The following is a 27,429-nucleotide window of genomic DNA, read 5'->3' on the forward strand; positions in this document are numbered from 1 at the left end:
CGTCCTAGTGGATGGAAGTGGAAATAAATAGCATGATTGCTGGTAACTCAGGTTGTACCGAAAGCATCTGGTTCCTTCTGTTTACCTGACAGCTAATAATTAAGACTTGAAGGTAATATACGGTTTTCATTAACACATTATGCATATTATTGCACTTATATACACAAAATATGAACAGAGACAAACATTCTGAATGGTTACACATTTGTCGAATACTATCGCAGGGCTGAATTCAGTCAAACCGCGGTTAAAGCTCACACGATTATTGTACAAAAAAAGTGCCAAAATAGATTCAAACCTTGGCCAAACCGACTGTGTCTAGAACAATTTTTGTGCAATATTAAAATGCCTTCTTGTTCAGATTCGTTTAAGGCGGCTTGATCAAATTAGGCCCACAGTGTTCACACAGGATTCAGAAAAGCACAGAGGAAAAAATACTCTCTCGGATGAAGTACCGTCACAGTATTTGTACGCTTGAAATCGTCCGAAAAGGAAATGGCGTTTTCCACAATGTCAAACAAACAGCGGCTGTGATGTTAATAAAACCTGAGTTTTGTTTTGGAAGTGTTGCCTATTTGTACTTGATGATGATATATCGATTCTATTCAGGTGTTTTTTTTTTGTTTCGTTTTGTTGTTTTTTAACTATTAACATGTACATTTTCATGGACTTACACTTCTTTTGGAGTCTATCTGATATATATTTCACAGTTTTCCGTCAAATCCTAAACCGCCGGGATGCCGTGGCCTGCGTCATCAACAAGCGAACTCCTCGAAGTTGCCTATAGCCGGGTGACTAGGTAGCACGTTCGGCGCGAATCCGAGACTGTCCGAGTGACTCCGGAGTGTGTCGCATGTGCTCTGAAAGAGAGAAACGGAAGATTTCGGGAAGGGTGGGAGGGATACGGAAGATCAGATGAGGGGTTGAGATGAGTTCATGTCAACGGCACCCATTTATAACAATGGAAATCAGTGTTGGAGCGAAATAAACAAGGGGATGTGAGTAAAACAGAACGTCAATAATGAAGAATGCATGTCAGAGTGAATAAAAACGAAGGTAAATTCAATCATAAAGGTGTAGATGGAGGGGAGTGGGGAAGGAAGAAGTTTTCTTAGTTTCATTTCTACAGCTCTGGAAATCTACCGGCGAGTTTTGCAATCATAACTCAGCAGGATGCAGAGAAATAATTGGAGTGTCATTCCAGTGAACCTCGAGAGAGCGTTGTGCTCATTGTATGTAGACCTGTGATGACAGCACAAAGAGATGCATCTAGTGATGTTATTAGACACAGGTCTCATCACAATGAAGCAATAGAAGCCATTTTAGCCTTTCAGGCTCAAATTTTGATCAAACTGAATCGATCTCTGGATCTACCTTCCCTCTTGAATTTATAGTTATGTCACTGTTACATTGAATACATAAATATGAACGGTTAAGATAGTAATTTATTTGAATAATGCATTTTGTTATACGTTTCTTAAACAGGTTTTTGTGTAAAGCTCTATCTTGTGTAAAGTAATATCTTTAAGATATATTTTAAGGTATACAAAAAAAAAAAAAAAACTAAAAAAAAAAGTATACATACATACATAATAATTTTAACTAGTTTATCAGTGCGTAAAAGCAAGAAAAAATGTAAAAAGCTTGTATATTTGTATATTGCATATAAATAAAACAAAATAATAACATTAAAAAAATGACAGTTTTGTATACAAATAGGCTGCTTTTTTAATGTAATTATATTTTTTACTTTTATTTATTATTATTTTTTAAATTGTAGTTTATTTTTTTCTTGTATATATATATATATATATATTTGTCAAAACACAACATTATCAGTGTGTATATTTGTATACTGCATATAAATAAAGCAAAATAATAAAATTAAAAAATTAAATGCAGCTTGTACATGTGTTTGTAAAAGCAAGAACAATTATTAAATGTATATTAATTTATTTGAAATTATACGAGTACCTAATATCTATATTTTAAGGGGGGAAAATTACACAGGTAGTTTTATTTATACTATACAAATAAGCTGTTTTTGATTTAATTAAATTATATTTTTAAATTATTATTATTTTTTTTAAATTGTAGTCTTATATTTATATCTTGCATATACATATATAAAATAAATCAGTATTATATATATATCTGTTTTATTTTTAATTTTAACTAGTTAAGCAGTTTGTAAAAGTAACAAATACATACATAAACAATTCATTATCCCTGTATATTTTATATTGTGTATAAATAAAATAAAATAGTACAATAAAAAAATAAATGCAGCATGTATATTGGGTAAAACACTTGTATCTATGTATAGAAATGTGCATGTATCATGTGTAATGATTTTTGGTCTCAAGTTACCACATCATTTTAATGAGTTCTTCAGTTTGTAAAAGCAAAAAATTATATAAAACTACAATATAAACAAATGATAATAAATAAATGCATAAAATATATTTAAAATAAATTTAAAAAGGAGCTTATTTGTGTATAGTATAAAAAAATAAATAAAAATAGCTGTGTAATTTAATGTTTATCCAGGTGCTGAAGGATGAATTGAAATTATCTGTGAGAATTATTGGTGAGTTTTATCTGCAAGTGTTAACCCTGCCCCTGTGTTTCGACTGCTAAAAATAATTTGATAAAAAAGATAAAAACAACAGTTTCACAAAAAAAAAAAAAAAAACACAGCATCAGTAATTCTTCTGGCAAGTAGGCTTACTTTTCATATTTAATAAGCCAAGACTTGTAGACAGACTTATGAAAGGTATCGCTGGGTGAAAATAATTGCACTGTCTGAAATAAACCAATAAAGCTGCAGCTCTACGATGCTCATCTCCTTTTCACATAGCATTTCTTATATCATCCTGTAACATTGTTTTGTTTATCACTAAAATATTCAAATTAGTTCTTGGATCACAAAGTGACTCCACACAAATTTATTTCATGTGGGTGTGTTAAAGATTCATGCAATGATCTGGAACATTCTCTTACAACACGTCCTTTTCCATCACATTTCCTCCTTGTTTCATCATTCATCTGTCTAGCAGACATCATCAAGTCCTTTAAAATAGCAAAAGCTTCAACCAAATACACATTGTTTATTGAAATCTTGACCTTTCACTTAGACAAACCTTTCCATATGACATATAGCATGTTGCTCATATAATAATAACGCCCTGGTGTTTTTTATTTTAAGGCTGGGATGTGGTTTCAAACATTTTTGCTAATCATTTTTGTAGACCATATACACTACTGTTCAAAAGTTTGGAGTTGGTCAAATTTTGTTTTTGAAAGTCCCTTATGCTCACCAAGGCTGCATTTATTTAATTAAAAATACACTATAAAGTGTAAAATTGTGAAAAAATATTGCTATTTAAAATAACTAAATAAATATATTGCAAAATGTAATTTATTACTGTGATGCAAAGCGGAATCATTACTTCAGTCTTCAGTATTACATGATGCTTCAGAAATCATTCTAATATGCCGATTTGCTGTTCAAGAACATTTCTGATTATTATCGATGTTGGAAGCAGTTGTGCTGCTTAATATTTTTGTGGAAACTTGATTGAAACAAATTGAAATTGGTCAAATAGGCATCGGGCAAAAAAAGGTTATATTTACAGTCAAGCCTGAAATTATTCATACCCCTAGCAAATTCTGACTTAAAGTTACTTTTATTCAGCCAGCAAGTTTTTTTTTTGTTTTTTTACCGGAAATGACAGAAGCTTCTCCTAAAAGATCAGGGTGATGGCAAAGACACCCTCCAACCTGAAAGAGTTGGAGCTCATCGCTAAAGATGAATGGGCAAAAATACCAGTGGAGACATGCAAAAAGCTGGTCAGCAATTATAGGAAGCGTTTGATTGCTGTAATAGCCAATAAAGGCTTTTCTATTGATTATTGAGAAGGGTATGAATAATTTTGGACATGCCACTTTTTGTTCAAATGTAAATAAAAGATGAGTAATGTTTTTTCCACAATGATGCCTCTTGTACATCGTCTTATTTTCTTTTGGGAGAAGCCTGTGTCATTTCCAGTCAAAAAAAAAAACTTGCTGGTTGAATAAAAGTAACTAAGTCAGAATTTGCCAGGGGTATGAATAATTTCAGGCTTGACTGTATATTTTACTTACTTTTTATTTATATTTCTTATATATGTAATTTACTGACCCCAAACTTTTAAACAGTAGTGTAATTAAGATACAAAAATGATATATTTGATAATAAAACAACAACATTTTGGGGGAAAATCAAACAAAACATGTTGGGAGGAAAACAGAAAGAAGAAAAACTGAGAATAAAAGCAAAAGAAAGCTACAGGTGTCATTTTACCTGAACTTCTGCAAAACATCATCTCCATCTTGAAAGCTACAGGGTTTTGAAAAAGTGATCTTAGAATGCGTAGCAATGACATTTGTGCACGTCTAGAACTACTGACATTAAATGTCACGAAGGGAAAAGACTCTAAATGGCGTGAAAAATGCAAGGAATTTTTTTTTTTTTTACAGAAGGACACAATGAAATGCTTCTGCAAGATTATTAATGGCAGCGCTACCTGGGGACATGGTTAGGCGTGACACCAGGGCTGGTGGGATTCTCGGGGAAATCCTGGAATAAACATGATGGAAAGAGATGAAGATGACCAAACCCAGGCTCAGGCCAATTCACTTCCAATTTATTGTATTGTAAATATGAAACTCGTTAAATAATTCCATTCAATAAATATACAGTGGTGGCCAAAATTATTAGAACACTAGTATTTTCACCAGCTAAAAAATGGTTTTAAGTGAGTTATTTTATCTGTTGCTGTAGTGTGTCAGTAGGAAATATCAGTTTACATTTTCAAACATTCATTTTGATATTAATTGTAAAAATCCAGTGCTCCACACAGAGATCTGATCTCATCATCATCATCATCATCATCATCATCATCATCATCATCATCATCATCCAGTCTGTCTGGAATGACATGTAGAAACAGAACAAACTTAGACAGACTAAATCCAGAAGAAGTGTGGCAATGTCTCCAAGATGCTTCAAGGGACCGACCTGCAAAGCTACACTACTGTTAAAAGTTTTTAGCCACAGGTGTAAAAATGCTATAAAAAGAGGACGCTCATTTAACGCAATCGTTTTTCAGGTAGTTTTGCAGGTAGGTCTCTTAAAGCATCTAAGAGATTCTTCTGGATTTAGTCTGTCTCAGTTTGTTCTGTTTCTTCATGTCATTCCAGACAGACTGGATGATGATGATGATGATGATGATGATGATGAAATCAGATGTCTATGTGGAGCACTGGTTGTTGTCAGACTCCTTGTGCAATCAAAAATCTCACTGGATTTTACAATTAATGTCGAAATGAATGTTTGGAAATGTACACTGATATTTCCTACTGACACACTACAGCAAAAGATAGAAATAACTGATTTAAAACCATTTTTGAAGCTAATGTTTTAATAATTTTGGCCACCACTGAATTTAAACATATTTACTAACTAAATATATGTAAACATATGCAATTTTATTCATAGTAAATATATATATATAAATATATTCAAATTTATTTGTTTTGAAAATGAATTGACCTTCACCAGATTTATGACAAAATAATACCATGCTGAAAAAGCAATGGTCCAACTGCTTAAAATCACGTTGTTTCTCAAAAATATCCATTTTAGGTATATTGCTGTATTTAAAGTTTTATTTTAATGGATGCTAATAACTTCAAAACATAATAAAAAGCAATAAAACACCACTGAACTATGATTTAAAAATCATGTGCATGTGTAAATATTTTGATTATGTTAATTCTGAAATATGTACAGTCTTCAGTGTTTGCTAATCATTTAGTGCGATGTGAGCTTGTCAGTGTATCTTAAAGGGATAGTTCACTCAAAAAATGACAATTCTGTCATTAATTACTCACCCTGATGTCAGTCCAAAACCGTTGGAGCTTTGCTCATCTTCAGAACACAAATTAAGATATTTTTGATGAAATCTGTGAGCTTTCAGACCCATAGACAGCAATGCAACTGACACGTTCAAGACCCAGAAAGGTAGCAAAGACATTGTTCAAATAGTCCATGTGACATCAGTGGTTCAACCTTAATTTTACAAAGCTATGAGAATACTTTATGTTAAAAAAAAAAAAAAAATGAAAAAATACTGCCTTTATTCAACAATTTTTTGCTCTTTTGTGTCAGTAAAATTGATCCTAGTTCACTGTCTGTACATTCTGGTTCAAATAAGTAAGGCTAGGCAAAAAATTGCAAGTTATCCTCTCTGTCAAAATCTTCAGACATGTTTATGAAGACTGTTTTACGTTTTCAGTGTGTTGGACATGGAAGAAAAAAAATAGTTAAATAAAGTCATTATTTTAGTGTTCTTAAGTACAAAAAGTATTCTCCTAGCTTCATAACATTACGGTTAAACCACTGATGTCACATGGAATATTTTATCAATGTCCCTACTACCTTTCTGGGCCTTGAACGTGTCAGTTGCATTGCTGTCTATGGGTCAGAAAGCTCTCGGATTTCATCAAAAATATCTTAATTTGTGTTCTGAAGATGAGCAAAGCTCCAACGTTTTGGAATGACATGAGGGTGAGTAATTAATGACAGAATTGTCATTTTTTGGTGTTTAATGTTTGATCAGTGATATCCTAGTGCATGCTGGGAAGGGGAAAATGATGGCTTTTTGTGTCTGCTATGGTATGATATGGTAGAATAATGGTGAATAATGCTGATGTTGTGGCACAGTGTTTAAGTGTCCTGCCATATTAGTATTTGCTCATATAAAAATGCACATTTGGTCATCATTTACTCAGCTTCTGCAACAACTCTTTATCATACAAGTTCAACACAGCTGTCGAGTTTCAAAAACAACCTAAAATCACCAAAAAAAGAGTCCTTCTGAAGTCACTGTAGTAGTCCTTCTAGGTGAATTTCTATTCTTTATAAGAGCTTGAATGACAGCCTCTGATTACATGCTTTCGCTTTACGCAAAAGAACACAGAACATCTTCTTTTGTGTTCCATGGAAGGAATAAAGAAAATCAAACAGGTTAAGAATGACATGAGGATGAGTAAATGATGACATTTTTAATGGCTTCTTGGATGAAATTTCATCCTGTCGTGGAAAGAAATTTCATTTCTTCAGTGTTATAAGCCAGGTGGTGGAAAAGCAATTTTGAAACCAGAATGTTCTTGGTGCTCAAGAACATAACTAACTAAATAAAATATTTTGAAGTAAATAAATAAAATGGGAACTTCTACTGAACTACTGAGCTAAATAAATATTAGAAATACTTTATGTATGAGCTGTTGGCGCACATCTCGATCCAATTCCTCATTTCTCATCCCTAATTTTCTATCTACACTCCACTTTTTTAGATAAAATCAATGTAAAAAATAAAATCAAGTAATGAATATAACCAATGTATATACACTACCAATCAAAAGTTTTTGAACAGTAAGATTTTTTTTAAGAAATTATTTCTGTTCACCAAGCCTGCATTTATTAGATCCAAAGTGCAGCAAAAACAGTAAAAATTAGAAATATTTTTACTCTTTAAAATAACTGCTTTCTATTTGAATATATTTTAAAAATGCAATTTATTCCCGTGATCAAAGCTTAATTTTCAGCATCATTACTCAAGTCTTCAGTGTCACATGATCCTTCAGAAATCATTCTAATATGCAGATTTTCTGCTCAAGAAACATTTATTACCATCATTATCGATATTTAAAACAGTTGAGTACTTTTTTCAGGATTCTTTAATAAATAGAAAGATCCAATGATCAGCATTTATCTGACAAAAAGCTTCTGTAATATTATTTACTATACCATTTAAAAGTTTGGAGTCAGTATATAAATTTATTTTATTTTATTTTTTTGTGTGTGTGTGAAAATTATACTTTTGTTTAGCAAGGATGATTTAAATTGATCAAAATTGATGATAAAGACATTTATAATGATATAAAAGATTTCTATAAAATGCTGTTCTTCTGAACTTTCTATTCAAAGAAACCTGAAAACAATAATAATAATAATTTTTTTGAGCAGCAAATCAGAATATTACAATGATTTCTGAAGGACCATGTGACACTTAGTATTGATGCTAAAAATTCAGCTTTGAAATCACATGAAATTATATTTTACAATATATTCAAATAGAATTCAATTATTTTAAATAGTAAAAATATTTTTTAACATTTAACTGTTTTGCTGTACTTTGGATCAAATAAATGCAGGCTTGGTAAGCAGAAAAGACTTAAAAAATCTTAAAAAAATTTCTGACAGGTAGTGTATAAAACTTCTTTTCTGGGCTTGCAAATATTAATTAGGTGACATGAGTTTCACTCAGAAGTCCTAATTGATTTAATGAAGAGCACAGATCATCTGCAAATCGGACACAAGGTTTGTCACAAGCGAAGGGTGATAAACATGCTTAACATTTCTACAACTTCCTATTTCTGCTTTTGATATTTGTCCTTATCTCAAACATAAGCCGATGTCTTTTGTGGAAAGGCCATCTTCATCAATCATTTCCCAGAATTTGAGCGAAAGACAAAAGGCAAGTAGTGCATGCAGCATTCAAGAGAATAATCCAAACGAACAGAAATGCTAAAAATATCAACAAAATAACAATTTTGGGACATGCAGAGCAACACAGAAAGCACAATTACCAGATTGTCACTAGCGCTCCGATGTGGCCGTCTCTTGCGTAGAAAATGTCCCAACACTTTGTCCTTAAAAACCTGCAAAATGGTGCGACGTTTATAAAATATACTGTCAGAAATTGATTTGTAACCATTCGAACATTATAGCAAAAGAAAATGACAAATTAGACAAGCAAGAATGCAACAGACCTCGTACAAATAATCGAATATCTCCAATATTGTCAAGACACTGGCTCCTATAAATAGACCCATCTGACCACCGATATCACCTGAAAGATTATAAAAAATATTATAAAAAAAAAAAAGAATTATTAAAGCAGAAGACAACTCTATTTTCCATATTCTATACAATAAAATAATATAAAAATACAATAAAACAAAATAAAATAAATTGTAATAAAAATAAAATAACTGTAAAACTGCTAATAACCTGTTAATTAAACTAAAATAGAACAGAATAAAATAAAATAAAATACTGTAGGTGTGAGTAAGCAAGCGTGTGGAAAGATACAAATAAAATAAAATAATATAGAAAATATGTTTCAATTTCTAATAATAATAAAAAATACAAATGAAACAATCATTTTCCAGCCTGTTAAATAAAATAAAATAGAACTGAATAAAATAAAATACAGTAGGTGTAAGTAAGCCCGTTTGTGGAAAGAAAAATTAAAATAAATAAAAATTAAATTAAATTTTTTTTTGCTAATAACCTGTTAAATAGAATAAATTAGAATAGAATAAAATACTGTATGAATAAGCAAGCATGTGGAGAGAAAATAAATAAATAAATAAAATAAAATAAAATAATATACAATTATTTTTTTAGGTGTGAATAAGCGAATTTGTGGAGAGATAAAATAAAATAAAATAAAATAAAATAAAACAAGATAAAATAAAATTAAAATTTGTAAGTGTGAATAAGCAAGCATGAGGACTGTTTTTTAAAAATAAAAATACAAAAAAAAATTATAAAAAAAGAACTATTAAAGCAGAAGACAACTCTCAATTTTCCATATTCCATAGGTGTAACCTATACAATAAAATAAAAAAATACAATAAAACAAAATAAAATAAAATATTCGTAAAACTGCTAATAACCTGCTAATTAAAATAAAATAGAACAAAATAAAATACTGTAGGTGTGAGTAAGCAAGCATGTGGAAAGATAAAATAAAATAAAATAATAAAAAATAAATAAATAAATAATATAGAAAACATTTTTCAATTGCTCATAACCTATAAAATAAAATAAAATAAAATACAGTAGGTGTAAGTAAGCACGTTTGTGGAAAGAAAAATTAAATTCAATTAAAATTAAATAAAATTAATTGCTAATTACCTGTTAAATAGAATAAATCAGAATAGAATAAAATACAGTATGAGTAAGCAAGCATGTGGAGAAAAAAAATACAATAAAATAATATCAAATCATTTTTTTTAGGTGTGAATAAGCAAATGTGTGTAGAGATAAAATAAAATAAAATAATTTGCAAGTGTGAATAAGCAAGCATGAGGACTGTTTTTTATAAATAATAATACAAAGAAATATTATAAAAAAAGAATTTTTAAAACAGAAGACAACTCTATTTTCCATATGGTGTAGCTTTTGTGAATTTTCTGTGCACTTACCCAGTAATCCAGCCACTTCATATGCTTTCTTTTGTTCAATTTTCTCATAATTCAGAGCCTCAAAAAAGATATCCAGCACCAATATGTTATCCCTGTAAGATTAAACACAATGAATGGCTGTTCAGATAAACTTTAATAACAAATACAGAAATCGCATCAACTTAAATGTGAATTTAAACTCACGAGATATACTGCTCTGTTTTGTTGAATTTCTTGGCGAGATATTTCGCAGAAGCCTTGCTGGGTATTTTCACCATGGACAGCTCTTTACCGTATCGAGTCATGTTGCACGGCGTTTCGCAGACGCAGTAGTCATTGTCCTTCTCCACCAGGAAATCTGCCAATTTTTGTTGTTTTTATTGTTATTATTATTATTATTTCAAAGACAGTTAGCCTAAGCACTATTTAAATTATTCATATAAAATCATGAAAGTAGTGAAAGAAATGCATAGTATTATGAAAATACACAAATCACTCCTTATGGCCTCCTACCTAAAGCTGGATCAGCACAGTCTTTGTACTGTTCAGGTGTGCAGACTGTAGACGTGCCTGTGATAGAAAAAGAAAGGCAAAATATTGTTAAAATTTCTGATAACATGTAAAGAAAAGTAAAGTCAAATAAAAAGACATTTTTCCAATTGCTAATAAAATAAAATACAATAAAACATACAAAATAAAACAATTATTTGTCCACAAAACTGCTCAAATAATTACATTAAATACAACTGAGAATTAAATATTGTAGATGTGAATGTCAATAAGAAAATGTGTGGATATTTTATAACAAAATAAATAATAAAATAAAATGTGTGGAGAGAATTTTTTTCCCAATTGCTAATAAAATACTGATAGGTGTGAGTAAGCAAGCATGTAGGGAGAAAACAAAATAATATAAAAAAAATGAAAATAAATACACAAATAAATAAATAAAAATAAAACAAATCAAAACTAAACTAAACTCCACGTCCAAAAACTGCTGAATGAAAAATACAATTGAGAATAAAATAATGCAGGTGTGAAAAAGAAAATGTGTAGAGAGATTTAATAAAAGAAAGAAAGAAAATTAATTACAGATCAATTAAAATAAAATAAATACAGTGACTAAATAAAATGACTTAAAATGAGTAAACCGATAATAAAAATTGTGTGGAGAGAAAATAAAATAAAAATAAATATCCAATTCCAATTGTTAAGAACTTGTTTAAAATACTGATAGGTGTAAGGAAAATATTGAAAAATGTAAATATAAAATATTGTAGGTGTAAATAATAATAAATCTGCAAGTGTGAATAAGCAAGCATGTGGAAATAAAATAAAAAATAAAATAAAAAAAATGATTAAAATAACATAAAAATCTGTAGGTGTGATTAAGCAAGTGTGTGGAGAGAAAATAAAAAGAAAATCTATAAATAAAGTAAAAAAAAAAAGATTAAAATAACAGAATTAACTCTGAAAGTGTGAATGAAAAAAACTGAATAAGCAAGCATGTGGAGACAAAATAAGATGAATATTTTTCCAGTTGCTAATAACTGATGTGTGTAAAAACTGATATGAGTAAAATACTGATAATAACAGATAATAAAAATCGGTAAGTGTGAATAAGCAAGCATGTGGAGACAAAAATAAAATAGAACAAAACAAAAAACTCCACGTGTGGAGATAAATAAAAACAGATAATAGGACTGAGGACTGTTTTTATAAATAATAATACAAAAAAAAGTTCTTCACAATCTGCACATTCAAAATGTATCAAAGAAAATTCAAATATGGGCACTGAAATGAAATGTCCATGCGGTATTTTTGCAATATATTTAAATGCTACAAAGCAGTAAAGTTGTGGTCTGTCTGTTAAATGGTGTGTCATCTCCACACCTGGCATGTGCACCATCCTGCAGTTGCAGTTTTCGAGCAGATATCGGGTCTCACAATCGATGCGACAGGCCGTGATGCTGTACGTGGAGAAGTATTCAGAGTCCATGGGTTCAGATCTGCAGTCGCCCCACGGCGGAGGAAGATACTGGAGCTAGAACATAAACTTTTATTCAATGCTGGCAGGATAAAGCTGTTCAATAACAAATCAAAACGCACTAAGCCGAGCCAAAGAGCACAGCAATCAAAGGACTGAGAGCAGAGGACATCAGCTGAATATAATAAAACCCACACTGCAATCAGCAACGTTTCACAGCCTAGAAAAGCATGTGTGTTTTTTGAATGCAAGATTTCACAAAAAGGAAATCAGTGAAACCTCAAGAAAACCAGAGAGGCTGCTAAGCCAGGATTGGTCAGTCTCATTTTTAAGGCGGGGCTTAGTAACAGCTCACTTACTGGAAGCAACAGCGCTGCTCATTTCTTAAGTCATTAAAATTATATTATGCTCTTCTTATTAAATTTAAGAGCCTTTTAATAAGAATCGTATAAAAACATAATTGGATTTTATATCATTTTGCATATCTAATGGCACCAGTAGGGAAGATAATCCTCCCATTAAATTAAGGCACTTTTTGAAGTCGACTGCAAAAAGCATCATATAATAGAGTTTATGATGGATTCCGAGTGCTTTGAAGTTTAAAATGAGGAAGAGGTACAGAATGTGGGTCAGTGCATTGAAAGCAAGATTAGGAGTGTGTGCGGTTGACTTTAGCACTTGATTATTTCAGCTAATTGATCTATTGCTATGAGCCGATGAATGAAGACGTATTGATCTTGGCCGTGAGAGCCGCTTTTGCCTTTGATCCACTGGAGCCTGTAAACGAGCGCTTTTCTCTGACCTCCTGCCAATTAGTGCTCCCTAGAAACAGAATTAGATACTCATGAGGAGTCACATGACTTTATTGCGCACAACTGTGCATAAAAATAAACACTGCTTGCCTGGCTCTGATCAACTCAGTTACAGAAACACTGTGGAGGACTCGGAGCACAGTTACAAATTAAATATAAATAAATCAGTTTAATAATTCTAAACTAAATTGGAAATAAATAAATAATTTTGTTCAATGCACAAATCAATAAAGAAATTTTCACATATTTAAGCAAAATACACAATATTTGTTTATAAACATTGTTTTAAAAACATTAAAATGTAACTTAATAAAAATGAAATAATTTAAGTAACTTGTAATTCACACACAATAAGTCACAAATTAATAAACAGTTAAACAATTTCCCCCCCACATATTTAAGTATTTAAACTAGATATATTATATTGTTTATCAAAAAATAGAATAATATAATTAATTTGTTTTAAATGTAACTGAATGAAATGTAACCACTTTAAATATGCCTTTGTCAGTGTAAATATTTATTTAAAATGTACCTTTATAAAACAATGAATTGCACCTTTCAATTCACAGATAATTATAGAAATAAAAAAATAACATTTTAAACGCACAAATTTATTTTACATTTGTTTTACAATGCATTTAAATAAAATAAATATTTTGAAATATTTAGAAACTAAAAAAATGTATTTAAATAAGTATTAAAATAAGATAAATGACTAGTGTTTAACTAAAAAAGACATTTAAAAGTTTATTTAATGTGCTCTAAAATGAATCTGTTTATTTTTTGGTTTAAAATATAACTTAAATTATTATTATTAAACTATTAAATTATTTTAAAAGCACCCTGTAATTAACAAAAATACCTAGAACTAAATACATCACTTTTTAAATGCACAAACTACCAGAAATATGTAAAAGTTTTTTAAAAGAAATATGATAAAATCTTTTTAAATAACATAACTTTAAAAAAAGTGTTTCAATAAGTACTTAAATAAGAAGATTATTTAACTAAAAAAAGACATTTAAAACTGTTGTAATTTTAAAAAACTTTTAAATGTCTGATTATTTTTTCAATGTAAACTTTTATTTAAAATATAACCATACATTATACAACCATAATTAATATTTTTTTCATGCACCTTGTAATTAACAAAAAAAATAAACTCACTTTTTGAATGCACAAATTAACAGAAATGTAACTTAATATAACTTAATCAATAAATAATAAAAATAATTAAATATAAGTTTACCTTGTAATTGCACAAATTAACAGAAATTAAAAAAACTTTTTGTATATTTGTTTTAGAATGTTTTTAAATAAGATTAAAATATTCTTAAATATAACTAAACTAAAATGTGTTTAAATAAATATTTAAATACGAAAAATGTTCAAACGTTTTGTTTTAAAATGTAGTTGAACAAAATTAAACAACTCTAAATATGCCTATTTATTTTTTTATTTAAATATTTGTTTATTTAAAATATAATTTAAGAAATTAATGAATTATTTTTAAATGCACAAAAATTTTTGCATATTTATTTCAAAATATTTTTAATTAGGTTAAAATCTTTTTAAATAAGATAAATATCTAACTAAAATGTTTAGATAAGAACTTAAATGACTTGTGTTTAACTAAAAAAGACATTTTAAACGGTTTATTTAATGTGTTTTAAAATGTAGTAAAATAAAATTAAACATTTGTTTATTTAAAATATAACTTAATAAATTATTAAATAATTTCAAAAGAATAAATCACTTTTTAAGTGCACAAATTAACAGATATAAACATGTTTGCATATTTCTTTTAAAATTAGTTTTTAAATTCTTTTTAAATCATTTTAAAACTATTAATTATTTAAAAAAGATTTTAAAATCTTTTTAAAAAAGATAAATGAATATTAAGTAAAACATAGACATTTAAAACTGCTTATTTTGCATTTCAAAATGTTGTTGAATGAAATGGCATCCTAAATGTCTACTTTTTAAAAACACATCTAAATAAAATAAGGAAATAATAAATACGTTTTTTAATGCACCTAATTACATAACGCATTTCAGATCAGTGTTGTTTTTGACAACCATCTTAGATTTAGTCTTAGTCTTAGTCTTTTGGACTAAAATGCTTCTTAGTTTTAGTCAAATTTTAGTCACTTCTATATGTGATAGTTTTAGTCCAATTTTAGTAGACGAAAAGTCAGAAAGGTTTTAGTCTAGTTTTAGTCGACGAAAAGTCAAAAAGGTTTTAGTCTAGTTTTAGTCAAAAAAAGGGGAAAAAGTAGTCTTTTAACAAATTAATGTAGGTCAGTAAGTATTTTGCTGTTGGGTAGTGTCACTTATAAGTTCTGAAAATAGCAGATCTATAGTTCAACACAATGTGAGCTTCCGGATCGACTATTTTCACCAATAATTACAATAATGAAGGAATGTTTTAGAACATAAAAGACAAACAAGGATGGTATGCTAAACGGCTTGCCATACTAGTATAGCAAAGAGTATTTAATGCTAAAACGGCTTGCCATAGCGTCAGACACTTTTTAAGTTTTGATTGGCATGCACAATAAGCAGAAATGTCATGCATTTTAAATGTCTGACGGACCACCCACTAACATTATCGTCTATTCTCGTCTCGTCAACGAAAACTCACACACGTCTCGTCATGTTTTAGTCATCAACGAGCCATTTTTATCTCGTCATCGTCTCGTTATCGTCATGAAAAAAAGTGGCGTCAACGAAATGATTTCGTCATCGTCATCGTTGACGAAAACAACACTGTTTCAGATGATAGTTTACAGCAGAACCAAAAAAAGTCTGGTTTTCTCCAGGTTTAAAGAGATGATGGAGTGGATAGAGAATAAGCAGGGCATGTGGTAAATGTGATAAATGTGATACGTTAAGTATTAGGTACCAGTTGCTGCTGACAAGACACAAAAGTCTGAAAACCAGGGGCCACACCAAATCCCAGCTGATCTATGAAGGGCGGCTCATCCTGGCTGTGGATCTGAACTTTGATGCCCGCCTCGTACGAGGTTTCGTCTGCGGGGAGACATTAAACAAGTTTATTTACAGAGCGGGAGATTTGATGTCTGCCGCCTCGAGGCAAAAATATAATGACTTTATAATGAACTTTATAATTACTATATCCAGAACGCCAATACACATTGCCTCTGGATATAAAAAGCCTCCTCTAGAGCCATTAAAACGACTAAGATTAATAGATTATAAATACGTAATCTTCACCAGCATACAAGTACATCAATTCTGAACACTGACCGCATGTCATCCACAGTTGATTAAACTGCACTTTGATATTTGTTACTCTGTTTCGTATTTATTTTCTGTGCATGATTATGTTGAAAAATTGCAGCATGCCACAGAAAATGAATGAGTCGTCTGACGCAGCAGTAATGGGGCAGGTGTACTCAGTAAAAAATGACTAAAAAAAGGCATAACCTTGTTATCTTCGCATCTAAATGTTCTAGCACAAGTCAAATCATTGTGGGCGACCACTTATGGGTGAATTATGCTAATGTGAAATGCTGCATATCAGTTTCTTCGCATATGATGTATAACCCATATCTTGTCTTTTTGAAATATCATTTTTTGAAGCGTGTTTCAACCAAGGAACCTGTACTGTTAGTATCTTATTTAAAAAGTGGCAGCATTTCAAGCCTAGAGTGATGCATATTGCATTATATTATATATAGTGTTCTATACATTAGTCAAAAGTTTAAATTAGTTTTTTAAAGAAGTCTCTTCTGCTCATGAAGCCTGCATTTATTTGATCCAATATACAGTATTATATGCAGTAATATTGTGAAAAATTTTCACTATTTAAAATAACTGCTTTCTATTTGAATGTTTTTTGAATTTATTAAATGTAATTTATTTCTGTGATCAAAGCTACATTTTCAGCATCATTAAGTCTTTAGTGTCACATGACCCTTCAGAAAGCATTCTAATATGCTGATTTGCTGTTCAATAAACATTTTTTTATTATTATTATTATATTAATATTTAAAACAGTTGAGTACATTTTGTTCAAGATTCATTAATGAATAGAAAGTTCCAAAGATCAGCGTTTATCTAAAATAAAAAGCTTTTGTAACATTATACACTATACCATTCAAAAGCTTGGAGTCAGTATATATTATTTTGGGCTTTTTAAAAGACATTTATAATGTTACAAAAGATTTCCATTTCAGATAAATGCTGTTCTTCTGAACTTTCTATTTAGAAAAGAAACCTGAAAAAAATTCCACTCAGCTGTTTTCAACATAATAATAATAATAAATATTTTTTGAGCAGCAAATCAGAATATTAGAATGATTTCTGTAAGACTGGAGTAATGATGCTAAAAATTCAGCTTTAAAATCACAGGAATAAATTACATTTTAAAATATATACAAAAAGAAAGCATTTATTTTAAATAGTAAAAATATTTAAAAATTGTACTGTTTTTACTGTACTTTGGATTAAATAAATACAGGCTTGGTGAGCAGAAGAGACATCTTAAAAAAAACAAAACATTAATAATCACTAATAATCAAAGACTTTTGGCTTGTAGTGTAACTTTCTGGCTGAAACTGAAACTAAATTGATAAAGTCACTGAAGGAACACTTAGTAATATTAATGAAATGGTGGCTCTTCAACAGTACATAAATGATAGAAAACACATCATCAATGTCTTTTTTTTTTAAATATATTGCTTACCTGTGTCACCCCAAACTGGTAAGTACTCATCCTGTTGAATATCCAGCATGATTTCCAGCCCATTTCCTGTTCCGCCTTTTAAAGTCGTCAACAAGGGGTTTCCATCCAGACCAGAGTTGAACGTGTAACATTTCCCGTATCTTGTGTAAATCTGTGGGTGGAAAACACATACAAAAACATATTAAATATAAAAACACAAAAAAGTAATAGCATAGTATCTAAAATTACAACGCCAATTTAATGTTTTTTTTTTTGTTTGTTTGTTTTAAATGTTAATCAAAGCTGCATTCATTTGACCAAAAATACAAAAAACAGTAACATTGTGAAATATTATTAGGATTTAAAATAACTCTTTTCCATTTTAATAGATTTTGACATTTAATTTATTCATGTGATGCAAAGCTGAACTTTTAGCATCATTACTCCAGTCTTCAGTGTCGCATGATTCTTTAGAAATCATTCTAATATGCTGATTTATTTAAGAAATAAAAAAGAATAGCATTAAATTTAAATTTAATAAAACATTTTTTTTAAAGAAGTTAAATTCATAAAAAAGTGACAGCAAAGACTTACAATGTTAGAAAAGATTTCTATTTTGAATAAATTCGACTCTTTTTACATTTAGGGTTAGGGTTTACCAAAAAATCCTGAAAAAAGTATCACAGGTTCCAGAAAAATATTAAGCAGTGCAACTGTTTCCAACATTGATAATAAATGGAATAAATCAGCATATTAGAATGATTTCTGAAGGATCAAGTGACACTGAAGACTAATTCACCTTTGCATCACAGGAATAAATTATATTTTAAAATATATTAAAAATAGAAAACCATTATTTTAAACTGTAATAATATTTCACAATATTATTAAGTAAATACAGCCTTGATGGCAGAATTCTTCAAAAACTTTTACAAATCTTATAGTAATCCTAGTATATACTGTATACGTTGTATATAGTCTGGGGTTGAATTTTTAAAATAAAAATAAAAAATAAAATTTAAAATGCACCTTGAAACAATAAATTAATAAATAATTTTGAAATGCACCTTGTTAATCACATACAAAATAAAAATAAATAATTCACATTTTTAAATGGACAATTATAACAATCAGTTAATAAATAATTTTAAAATGCAACTTGCATTTCAAATAAAAATAGATAAATCACTTTTTAACAAGAGTTTTATACAAAATTAACAAAAAGTGGACATTTAAAACTCTTTATGTAATTTGTTTTAAAATTTAGTTGAAGGAAATGTGGCTAAATTAAATAAAAAAAAAATGTGCTTAAAAAATTAAAAAATAGTAAAAGAATACATTTTAAATGCACCTTTTAAAGCATTTAAACAACATAATTTTATTATTATTATTATAATTATTATTATTATCCATCATCGTTATATCTCCTTTTCTGTTTTAAATGAAACCTAAAAAACTGCATAAAGTTTTCCACAAAAATATGAAGCATCACAACTGTTTTTAACATTGATAATAAAAAAAAATGTTTCTTGAGCAACAAATCAGCATATTAGAATGATTGACACTGAAGACTGGAGTAAGACTTTGCATCACAGGAATAAATTACACCTCCTAATATACACAAATAGAAAACAGTTATTTCAAGGTGAAATAATATTTAAAAATATTACTGTTTTTACTGTATTTTTAATCATTATAAACACTTTCATAAACATTAAAAAAAAATTCCTGACCCTTAATCAAATGAATTGTATGATATGCTGATTGCAATTCCTCACATATTCCAAGCAATAAAAAAGGTGATACACTTTCACTGTAAGGAAATCTAATTAACTGGCAGCAGTTTAAAGAATCGGCTTCATCCCTTTTGTAGATAATAGCCGGCTAAAATGTGATGGTCCTGGCAGTGTTTGACAGTGATGTAGAGGGAGACAGCAGCCACACTGATGAGTTCAGTCATGGTTTCCTGACCCCGCTGTGACACTAATGAGAGGGAGATCTACAGGCTCCAGAGCTTCAACAAGGACTGTCTCCCACTTACTGCTCAGGAAACAAGCTCCACCTCGACAGCACACAAAATACTCAAACAAAAAGGTACAGCTACATTCTGCCTGCTTCATCCCTGTGGGTTCTGAGGCGTTTCAGTGTGAGAATGATGAATAGAAGCAGCATAATTAAGGGCAAACTGAGCAGCTGAAGATAACAAACATCTGATGTTACTGAAAGAACAAGAGATTCAATTCTTCAGTGTTAAAACAGGTTCTTCTATTTCGGTTAAATGTACACTGATTACTATAGGTCATTCATCAGTTTTTATTAAAAAGAATGGACTAACACTCACACCTTAGCAACACCGTAGCAACTGCAAACAAACACATTATTAGGCTACAGAGAACACATTCTAAACATTTCTCACAACACTGTAGCAACTTCATAGCAACACCCTAGCAAACACAAACAGACTACTCAAAATAGTCTAATTCAAAAGAACTCTAAACCCATACAAGCACACATGCCTTAGCAACATCCTAGCAACCACAAACAAACACACTGCTCAACAAAATACCCTAGCAACTGCATAGCAACACAAACATGTTGTACTACTCAGAACCTCTCAGCGACTACATGGCAACACCCTGACAACCTTGCAAAACACCCTTGCAAATGTATACAAACCCTCTAAAATACTTGGAAAACTTTAGCAACTTCAAAGCAACACCCTAGCAACCACAAACAAATATTCTATACTACTAAGAAAATCCTAGAAACTCCATAGAAACGCCCTAGCAAACTCACAGAACACCTAAAAACACAAATGACAACTCGGAATACCTCAGCAACCATAAACTCAGAATATCTTAGAATTCCTAAGTAACTGCATAGCAACACCCTGACAGTGACAACCTAAAAGAACACCCTAGCAACCACAAACAAACATACTATTTTTCAAAACACTATTAACTGCATAACAACACCCGACAACCTAACAGAACACTGTAGCAAATGCATACAAAACCACTATACTACTTGCAACTGCATAGCAACACCCTGACAACCTCAGAGAGTACCCGAGCAACTGCTTTGACAACCTCCTAAAACACCAGAGCAATTGCACACATTCTAAAAGTGACTCAAACTACTTTTGCAACTGCATAGCCACACTTTGACAACCTCGTAGAACACCCTAGCAAATGCACATAAACTCACTAAACCACTTAGAAAACCTTAGTAACACCCTAGCAACCACAAACAAAGAGACTACTACTCAAAAAAACTCCAGCAACTACATAGCAACACCCTGCCAACCTCACAAAACACCCTAGGAAATACACCAAACTATTAGGAATACCTTAGCAACACTAGCAAATGCACACAAACTCACTAAACCACTTCGAAAACCTTAGTAAGCACAAACAAACACACTGGCACTCAAAACACTGTAGCAACTGCATAGCAACACCCTGACAACCTCCCAGAACACCTGAAAATGCAAACAAGTATTTGAAATACCTTAGCAACCACAAACAAACATGTTATACTATACAGAATATCTTATAATTCCTTAGTAACTGCATAGCAACACCCTGACAGTGATAACCTCACAGAACACCCTAGCAAATGCTTAGAAACACGCTAAACTACTCAGAATACCTTAGCAACCCCCTAGCAATGACAAACATATTATTTAAATCACTCTAACATCTGCATAGCAACACCCTGACAACCTTCTAGAACACCTGAGCAACTGCACACATTCTGATTAAAAATACCTTAGCAACTGCATAGCAACTCCTAACAACTTCTCAGAACACACAAGCACACACTACGTTTAGTGTGCATACAAGCACACTAAACCACTCAGAAAACCTTAGCATCACCCTAGCAACCACAAACAAACAACTACTTAAAACACCCTCGCAACCACACAGTAATGCCCTGAAGACTCAAAAACTCAAAATACCTTAGCAACTGCATAGCAACATCCCAACAAACTTGCACAACACCGTAACACACTCACACAAACACACTAAGCTACTCAGAATACTTTAGCAACACCCTAGCAACCACAAACACACACACACACACACACACACACACACACACACACACACACACACACACACACTACTACTCGAAACAATCTAGTTACTGCATAGCAACACCCAAACAACCTTGCAAATGTATACAAGCATACTAAACTACTCAGAACACCTTAGCAACACCCTAGCAACCACGAAAAAACACACTATTACTCAAATCATTCCAGCAACTGCATAGTAACCCCCTAACACCCAAGCAACTGACACACATATTCTTAAATGATGCAAAATACCTTAGCAACTGCATAGCAACACCAGAGCAAATGCATACAAACACACCAAACTACTCGTAATACCTTAGCAACAACTTAGCAACCACAAACAAACACACTACTACTCAAAACACTCCAGCAAATGCATAGAAATGCCCTGAACACTCATGCAACTTCACACAAATGTTCTAAAATGACTTAAATACCTTAGCAACACCCCGACAACCCCCCAAAAGCACACTGGCAATGTTTTGGCAAAAAAATCATGTTATTTTTGACATTGTTATGCAGTGCCACTAGTGGTGCACTTGTACACTTGACCTTTAGGAAAGGATACATACAAGAAAACAAATCTGTCTGACACTTTCACAGCTACAGTCACTGTTGCCATGTTCTTATCAAGCATCTGACAAGTGAGATGCGAGGTTAAGATTGATTATCTCAAAAATCACAATTAACACGAAAGCGCTTCGAGCTGAAACGAACCGTTGTTGTCAGCATGTCGATGCATCACAGAGGATTTGTGTTTGCAGTGTCGAGTTCACGGTTTACCAAAACACACCAAATGAGCACATTGTTTCAAAACAATAGCGCAAGCCTCTCTCTCTTCCCTGTTTCCCAAGTAATTAACTTCATTCATTCTGAAGGGAAGCGTGCGCCGCACCAGGCAAGAACTCATTTAGACTGATGATTCAGAGCTTTGTGCATATGTAATCTGCTAGCGAGCGTGGATTCATGGAAAGCAGTCATGTTGATTTCACATCAGATTTGAGCAAAGCGTACAATTTCATATGCTTTAACACTGCAAGGGATTTGGGGATTATGAGAGGTAGATTGGTTTTCCATCTGATAATGGAGAAAAAGAGGATCAAGATATTGAGCAAAGGAGTTTAGCTGGAGGCAGGTTTTAAACACATCTGTGCAAAGCACCCAGAGCTTTTTAATAATTCATGCGTCTTCTACCAGAAATTTGTCAGAGTGCAGTTTCTGTGCCAGTAGATGTTACTGAGATTTTTAGCCTCAGGCATTCTGCGAACAGACCTCTAAACCTGCCATACGTCTCTACAAAAGAAAACAGAACATTGAAAAATGTTGTTTCTGATGACAAATGCGGCTAGCAATTTTGCAAATAAATGATTGGAAAATGACAATTTACTTATGAAAACATGCACATGTGAAACTGGGTGAAATCCAGTCAAGAACATGAACAGCTCAATTGCCATTAGAATGCAAAAAAATAAAAAATAATAATTTATACATTTTTGGGGCATTTTTGGCATCAATAAAAATGCTAATTTAATACTGATTACATATTTACACTGACATACAAAAATGTTTGATTATTCATATTCTTTAACGTTTTTTATATATACACTTTTAAAATTTTCATGACCACTGTCATGTAATGTATATTCATGTATACTATATTATTTATAGAAAACACACATTTAATTATACTGCATTTAATTATTTATTTTAAATAATGTATTACAGTAATGAGAATCTACTGCCATTAAGAAAAATGTGAACTGAAAAGAGAATTTTCCTATTTGTAAAAGCATGGTATATTTTTTAATGCAAAATAACAATATATTTAGAGAGAAATAAAAGTGTAAAAAAAAATATTTCAAATTTTAAATACACTTAAATATTTACATTTAAATATTGTTTTTTTTCCCTTTGATTTTGAGGTGAAATATATATATATATTTTAATGTTTTATTTATACATTTTTAATACACATTACAAAAAGATACAAAATAAAGGACAACAAAAAACATGTAACAGTAGGCAAATACACTGAAGGGTATTTTGAAAAAAAAAAAGACAAAAAAAAAAAAAAACACTAGTGCAATCTTACATACAGAAAATACAGGTCTACAGTGTGCTGACAAAAACTAGTATCCAGTACCGAGTTGGGGGTGGGGACTCAATGAGGTGAAATATTTTTATGTAAGAAATAGCCATCCACACACATAAAAAATGTTAATGCTTTAATGTTATGTATATTTATATACATTATATTATTTATATATTATACGTTATATTATTTATTTTAATTATATTGCATTTATTTATTTTTATGTATGTATTACAGTAATAAGAATATACTGCCATTTAAATAAATTTAAATATTTAAATTAAAATATTTTTCCCCCTTGATTTTGCTGTGAAACATAACCTAGGTATTTTTGTGAGATTTAGCCACCCACATACACATAAAAAACATGTTAATGCATTCATGCATTATATACATTATATTACTCATTTTAATTATACTGCATTTATTTATATTTAATTATGCATTAAAGTAATGAGAATCTACTGCCATTGAGATAAATGGGAACTGAAAAGAGATTTTTCCTATTTTTAAAAGCATATTAAATTTGTTTTATACAAAATACAAATATAATTAGAGATTAAAAAAATCTAAAATATTTCAAAATTTAAATGATAAATGATATTATAAATATGTAAATGTAAATCTTTTTTCCACTTTGATTTTGTGGTGGAACATAACCTAGATTTGTTTTTGTAAAATGTAGCCATCCACACACACATAAAACATGTTAATGCATTCATATTATATGCATTACATTATTTATACATTATAAATTATATTACTCATTTTAATTGTACTGCATTTATTTATTTTTAATTACGCATTACAGTAATAAGAAACTACTGCCGTTGAGAGAATTTTCTGTTTTTAAAAGCATATTAAATTTGTTTTATGCAAATCCAAATATAATTAGAGATCTCTTTTTTTATTATTATTATTATTTATAAGTAATTTTTTCCCCTTTGATATTGAGGTGAAACATAACCTAGATATGTTTTTGTGAGATTTAGCCTTTCACAAACACTTAAAATGCATTGGAAATGCTTTTACGGTCTCTTCTGAAAGACTCAAGAGCTGTTAAAAAGGGAATCGCTCTTATTTATAATCCACTTTAACATCTTGCCCCGCGCTTTTCCCTTAAGATGTAACTAGGCATTCTTAGAAAACACAACAAAACGCCCTCAGCCAGATTTATTCAGCCAGTCTAATTAATTGCTTTAAGAGCTTCGATTAATTTCAACTGTGGACTTGCTTTACTGGCTTATCCCGAATAGCATCTGAAATGCAGACAACTGTTGATCATGCCGAAAGTGCTGTTTACATACAGGGGTGAAGTTCTTGTAAGTGCAGTTTTCACCCCGGAACCTGCAGTCAAGCAGCATGTCTTCTAATTGGTGGCCCAGCCTGTCAATCATCTCACTGGTGTTGAGCTGGTAGTCCGGAGGCGGGCTGTAGTTGGAGAAGTCCAGAAGATGCAACAGCCTCTCGCGGTGTCGACTGTGTTTGAGCATGGAAACGCTCTGGCGGTTGACTGTGTGGTTCAGGTGCATGATGTCCATCCAGTAGCCGCTGTGGTAGAGGTCAGCTTTGGTCAGGCTGGATACACGGAGGAGGTTCTGGTTGCAGAGTGTAACGGCCGGAAATGTCATGTTGTGAGACCAAACCATGTAGATCTTGGTCACGGCCGGGTAGGAGAGAAGATACAGAATTCGATTCCAGGACCATGTGAAGAGAAGACCCAAGCAGATAAAAATAGCCAGGAGCCAAAACAAACGCTGGGTTTTGGATTTGTACGGCGAGAATGCGTGTTTCAGCCCGTGGACTTTTGTTTTCAGTACAAATGCGGTCGTGATGTCCTCAGAGTTGTGGGTTAATGTCATTTTGAGTCTTTGCCGGCTGCTGCGTCTCTTGCCATCATCCATCAGAGAGTCCTTGTTTATTGCCTCCTGATTGGACGCAGACAAATCCTCCATAGTGTTGTTAAACTCTAAATACTGGCTGTAAAGTTTCAAAATGCATCATGCATTTTCTTTCAATCAGCTTGTGCATCAGTGCCAGTCCATGCAAAGAAAAACTAAAAGTGCATAAAGACAAAAAAAATGTACGTTACCAAGCTGTTGCAACAAATCATATTAAGCTCATTTCAATCTCAGTTGCTCCAGGATCCTCAGGTTGATTTGTCTTCGCTTGAACAGATCAGCTTGAGTTTTCGTTCTCATCCTTCACCTCTTCTCCGGCTTCATTTTTTTGTACAGAACAACTATGCGAGGCTGCCTGCAGATTCTTGTTGCTTTCCCCTTTGTGTGAGAGCGCCCGGCCCCTCCCGCTCTGCTCAAATTATTCTGTCGATGGATTTGCAGCAGGCATATAGATCCATTTGCTTCGTGCGTCCCTGCTTCTTGCATTCCTCAAGCCGGGAAACCCAGAAGCGTACATATTTCTTGTATTAAAGTAGAAAAATGACCAAGTAAGAACACACAAGAGATTCCCGGGGGGTATGTCATTTATCAGACCTGTTTTTTTTCTGTCTTCGCTGATGTTTTCGCGGGCCTTTCGCGGTTGTTTATTTTACAATAATATCAACAGGCTTCTTGTGGGACGTCTGTCGGTTTTATTAGTATGTTTATGTGCTTTAATGAATTCACTTGATTCGAATGAATCAAATAAACTGCTGTTTGACGGTTACGCATGACACAAAACTGAGTGGACATGCAGCTGATCTTTATTTCTTCAAAACCCTATGCTGACACCTGTAGGACATCATAAAGTGCTATTATATTGATGTATGCTGCATATTAAAGATTATATGTACAGTCGTGGCCAAAAGTTTTGAGAATTACATAAATATTGGAAATTGGAAAAGTTGCTGCTTAAGTTTTTATAATAGCAATTTGCATATACTCCAGAATGTTATGAAGAGTGATCAGATGAATTGCATAGTCCTTCTTTGCCATGAAAATTAATTTAATCCCGAAAAAAAGTTTCCACTGCATTGTTAAGAAGACTTCAGGGTGTCCAAGAAAGTCCAGCAAGAGCCAGGATGGTCTCCTAAAGAGGATTCAGCTGCGGGATCGGAGTGCCACCAGTGCAGAGCTTGCTCAGGAATGGCAGCAGGCAGGTGTGAGCGCATCTGCATCACAGTGAGGCCAAGACTTTTGGAAGATGGCCTGGTGTCAAGAAGGGCAGCAAAGAAGCCACTTCTCTCCAAAAAAAACATCAGGGACAGATTGATCTTCGGCAAAAAGTATGGCGAATGGACTGCTGAGGACTGGGGCAAAGTCATATTCTCAGATGAAGCCTCTTTCCGATTGTTTGGGGCATCTAGAAAAAAATTTGTCCGGAGAAGAAGAGGTGAGGGCTACCATCAGTCCTGTGTCATGCCAACAGTAAAGCATCCTGAGACCATTCATGTGTGGGGTTGCTTCTCATCCAAGGGAGTGGGCTCACTCACAATTTTGCCCAAAAACACAGCCATGAATA

At 31.7% G+C, this 27,429-nt stretch overlaps 1 protein-coding gene across 1 annotated transcript; it reads right to left on the reverse strand.

Annotated features, from left to right (window-relative positions):
* On the reverse strand, window positions 1–25,598 carry LOC141300460 (acid-sensing ion channel 1C-like). Its single transcript, XM_073830740.1, has 10 exons — window positions 25,275–25,598; window positions 17,816–17,966; window positions 16,010–16,137; window positions 12,196–12,346; window positions 10,816–10,872; window positions 10,507–10,660; window positions 10,324–10,415; window positions 8,881–8,960; window positions 8,698–8,769; window positions 1–860 (listed from the first exon to the last, which is right to left on the reverse strand). Exons 1-10 carry the CDS (start codon window positions 25,596–25,598, stop codon window positions 756–758), a joined length of 1,314 nt encoding a protein of 437 aa, XP_073686841.1. The 3' UTR covers window positions 1–755.
* Between the last annotated feature and the right edge of the window lie 1,831 nt (window positions 25,599–27,429).

This window comes from Garra rufa, chromosome 24 (assembly GCF_049309525.1).
Source record: "Garra rufa chromosome 24, GarRuf1.0, whole genome shotgun sequence".
NCBI lineage: Eukaryota > Metazoa > Chordata > Actinopteri > Cypriniformes > Cyprinidae > Garra > Garra rufa.

Coding starts and splice junctions, on each gene's coding strand:
- LOC141300460 (XM_073830740.1), bottom strand. CDS start 25,598: ATGACATTTCCGGCCGTTACACTCTGCAACCAGAACCTCCTCCGTGTA. Junction 17,967..25,274: donor CTTACAAGAACTTCACCCCT/GTATGTAAACAG, acceptor TTCCACCCACAG/ATTTACACAAGATACGGGAA. Junction 10,416..10,506: donor AAAACAGAGCAGTATATCTC/GTGAGTTTAAAT, acceptor TTAATCTTACAG/GGATAACATATTGGTGCTGG.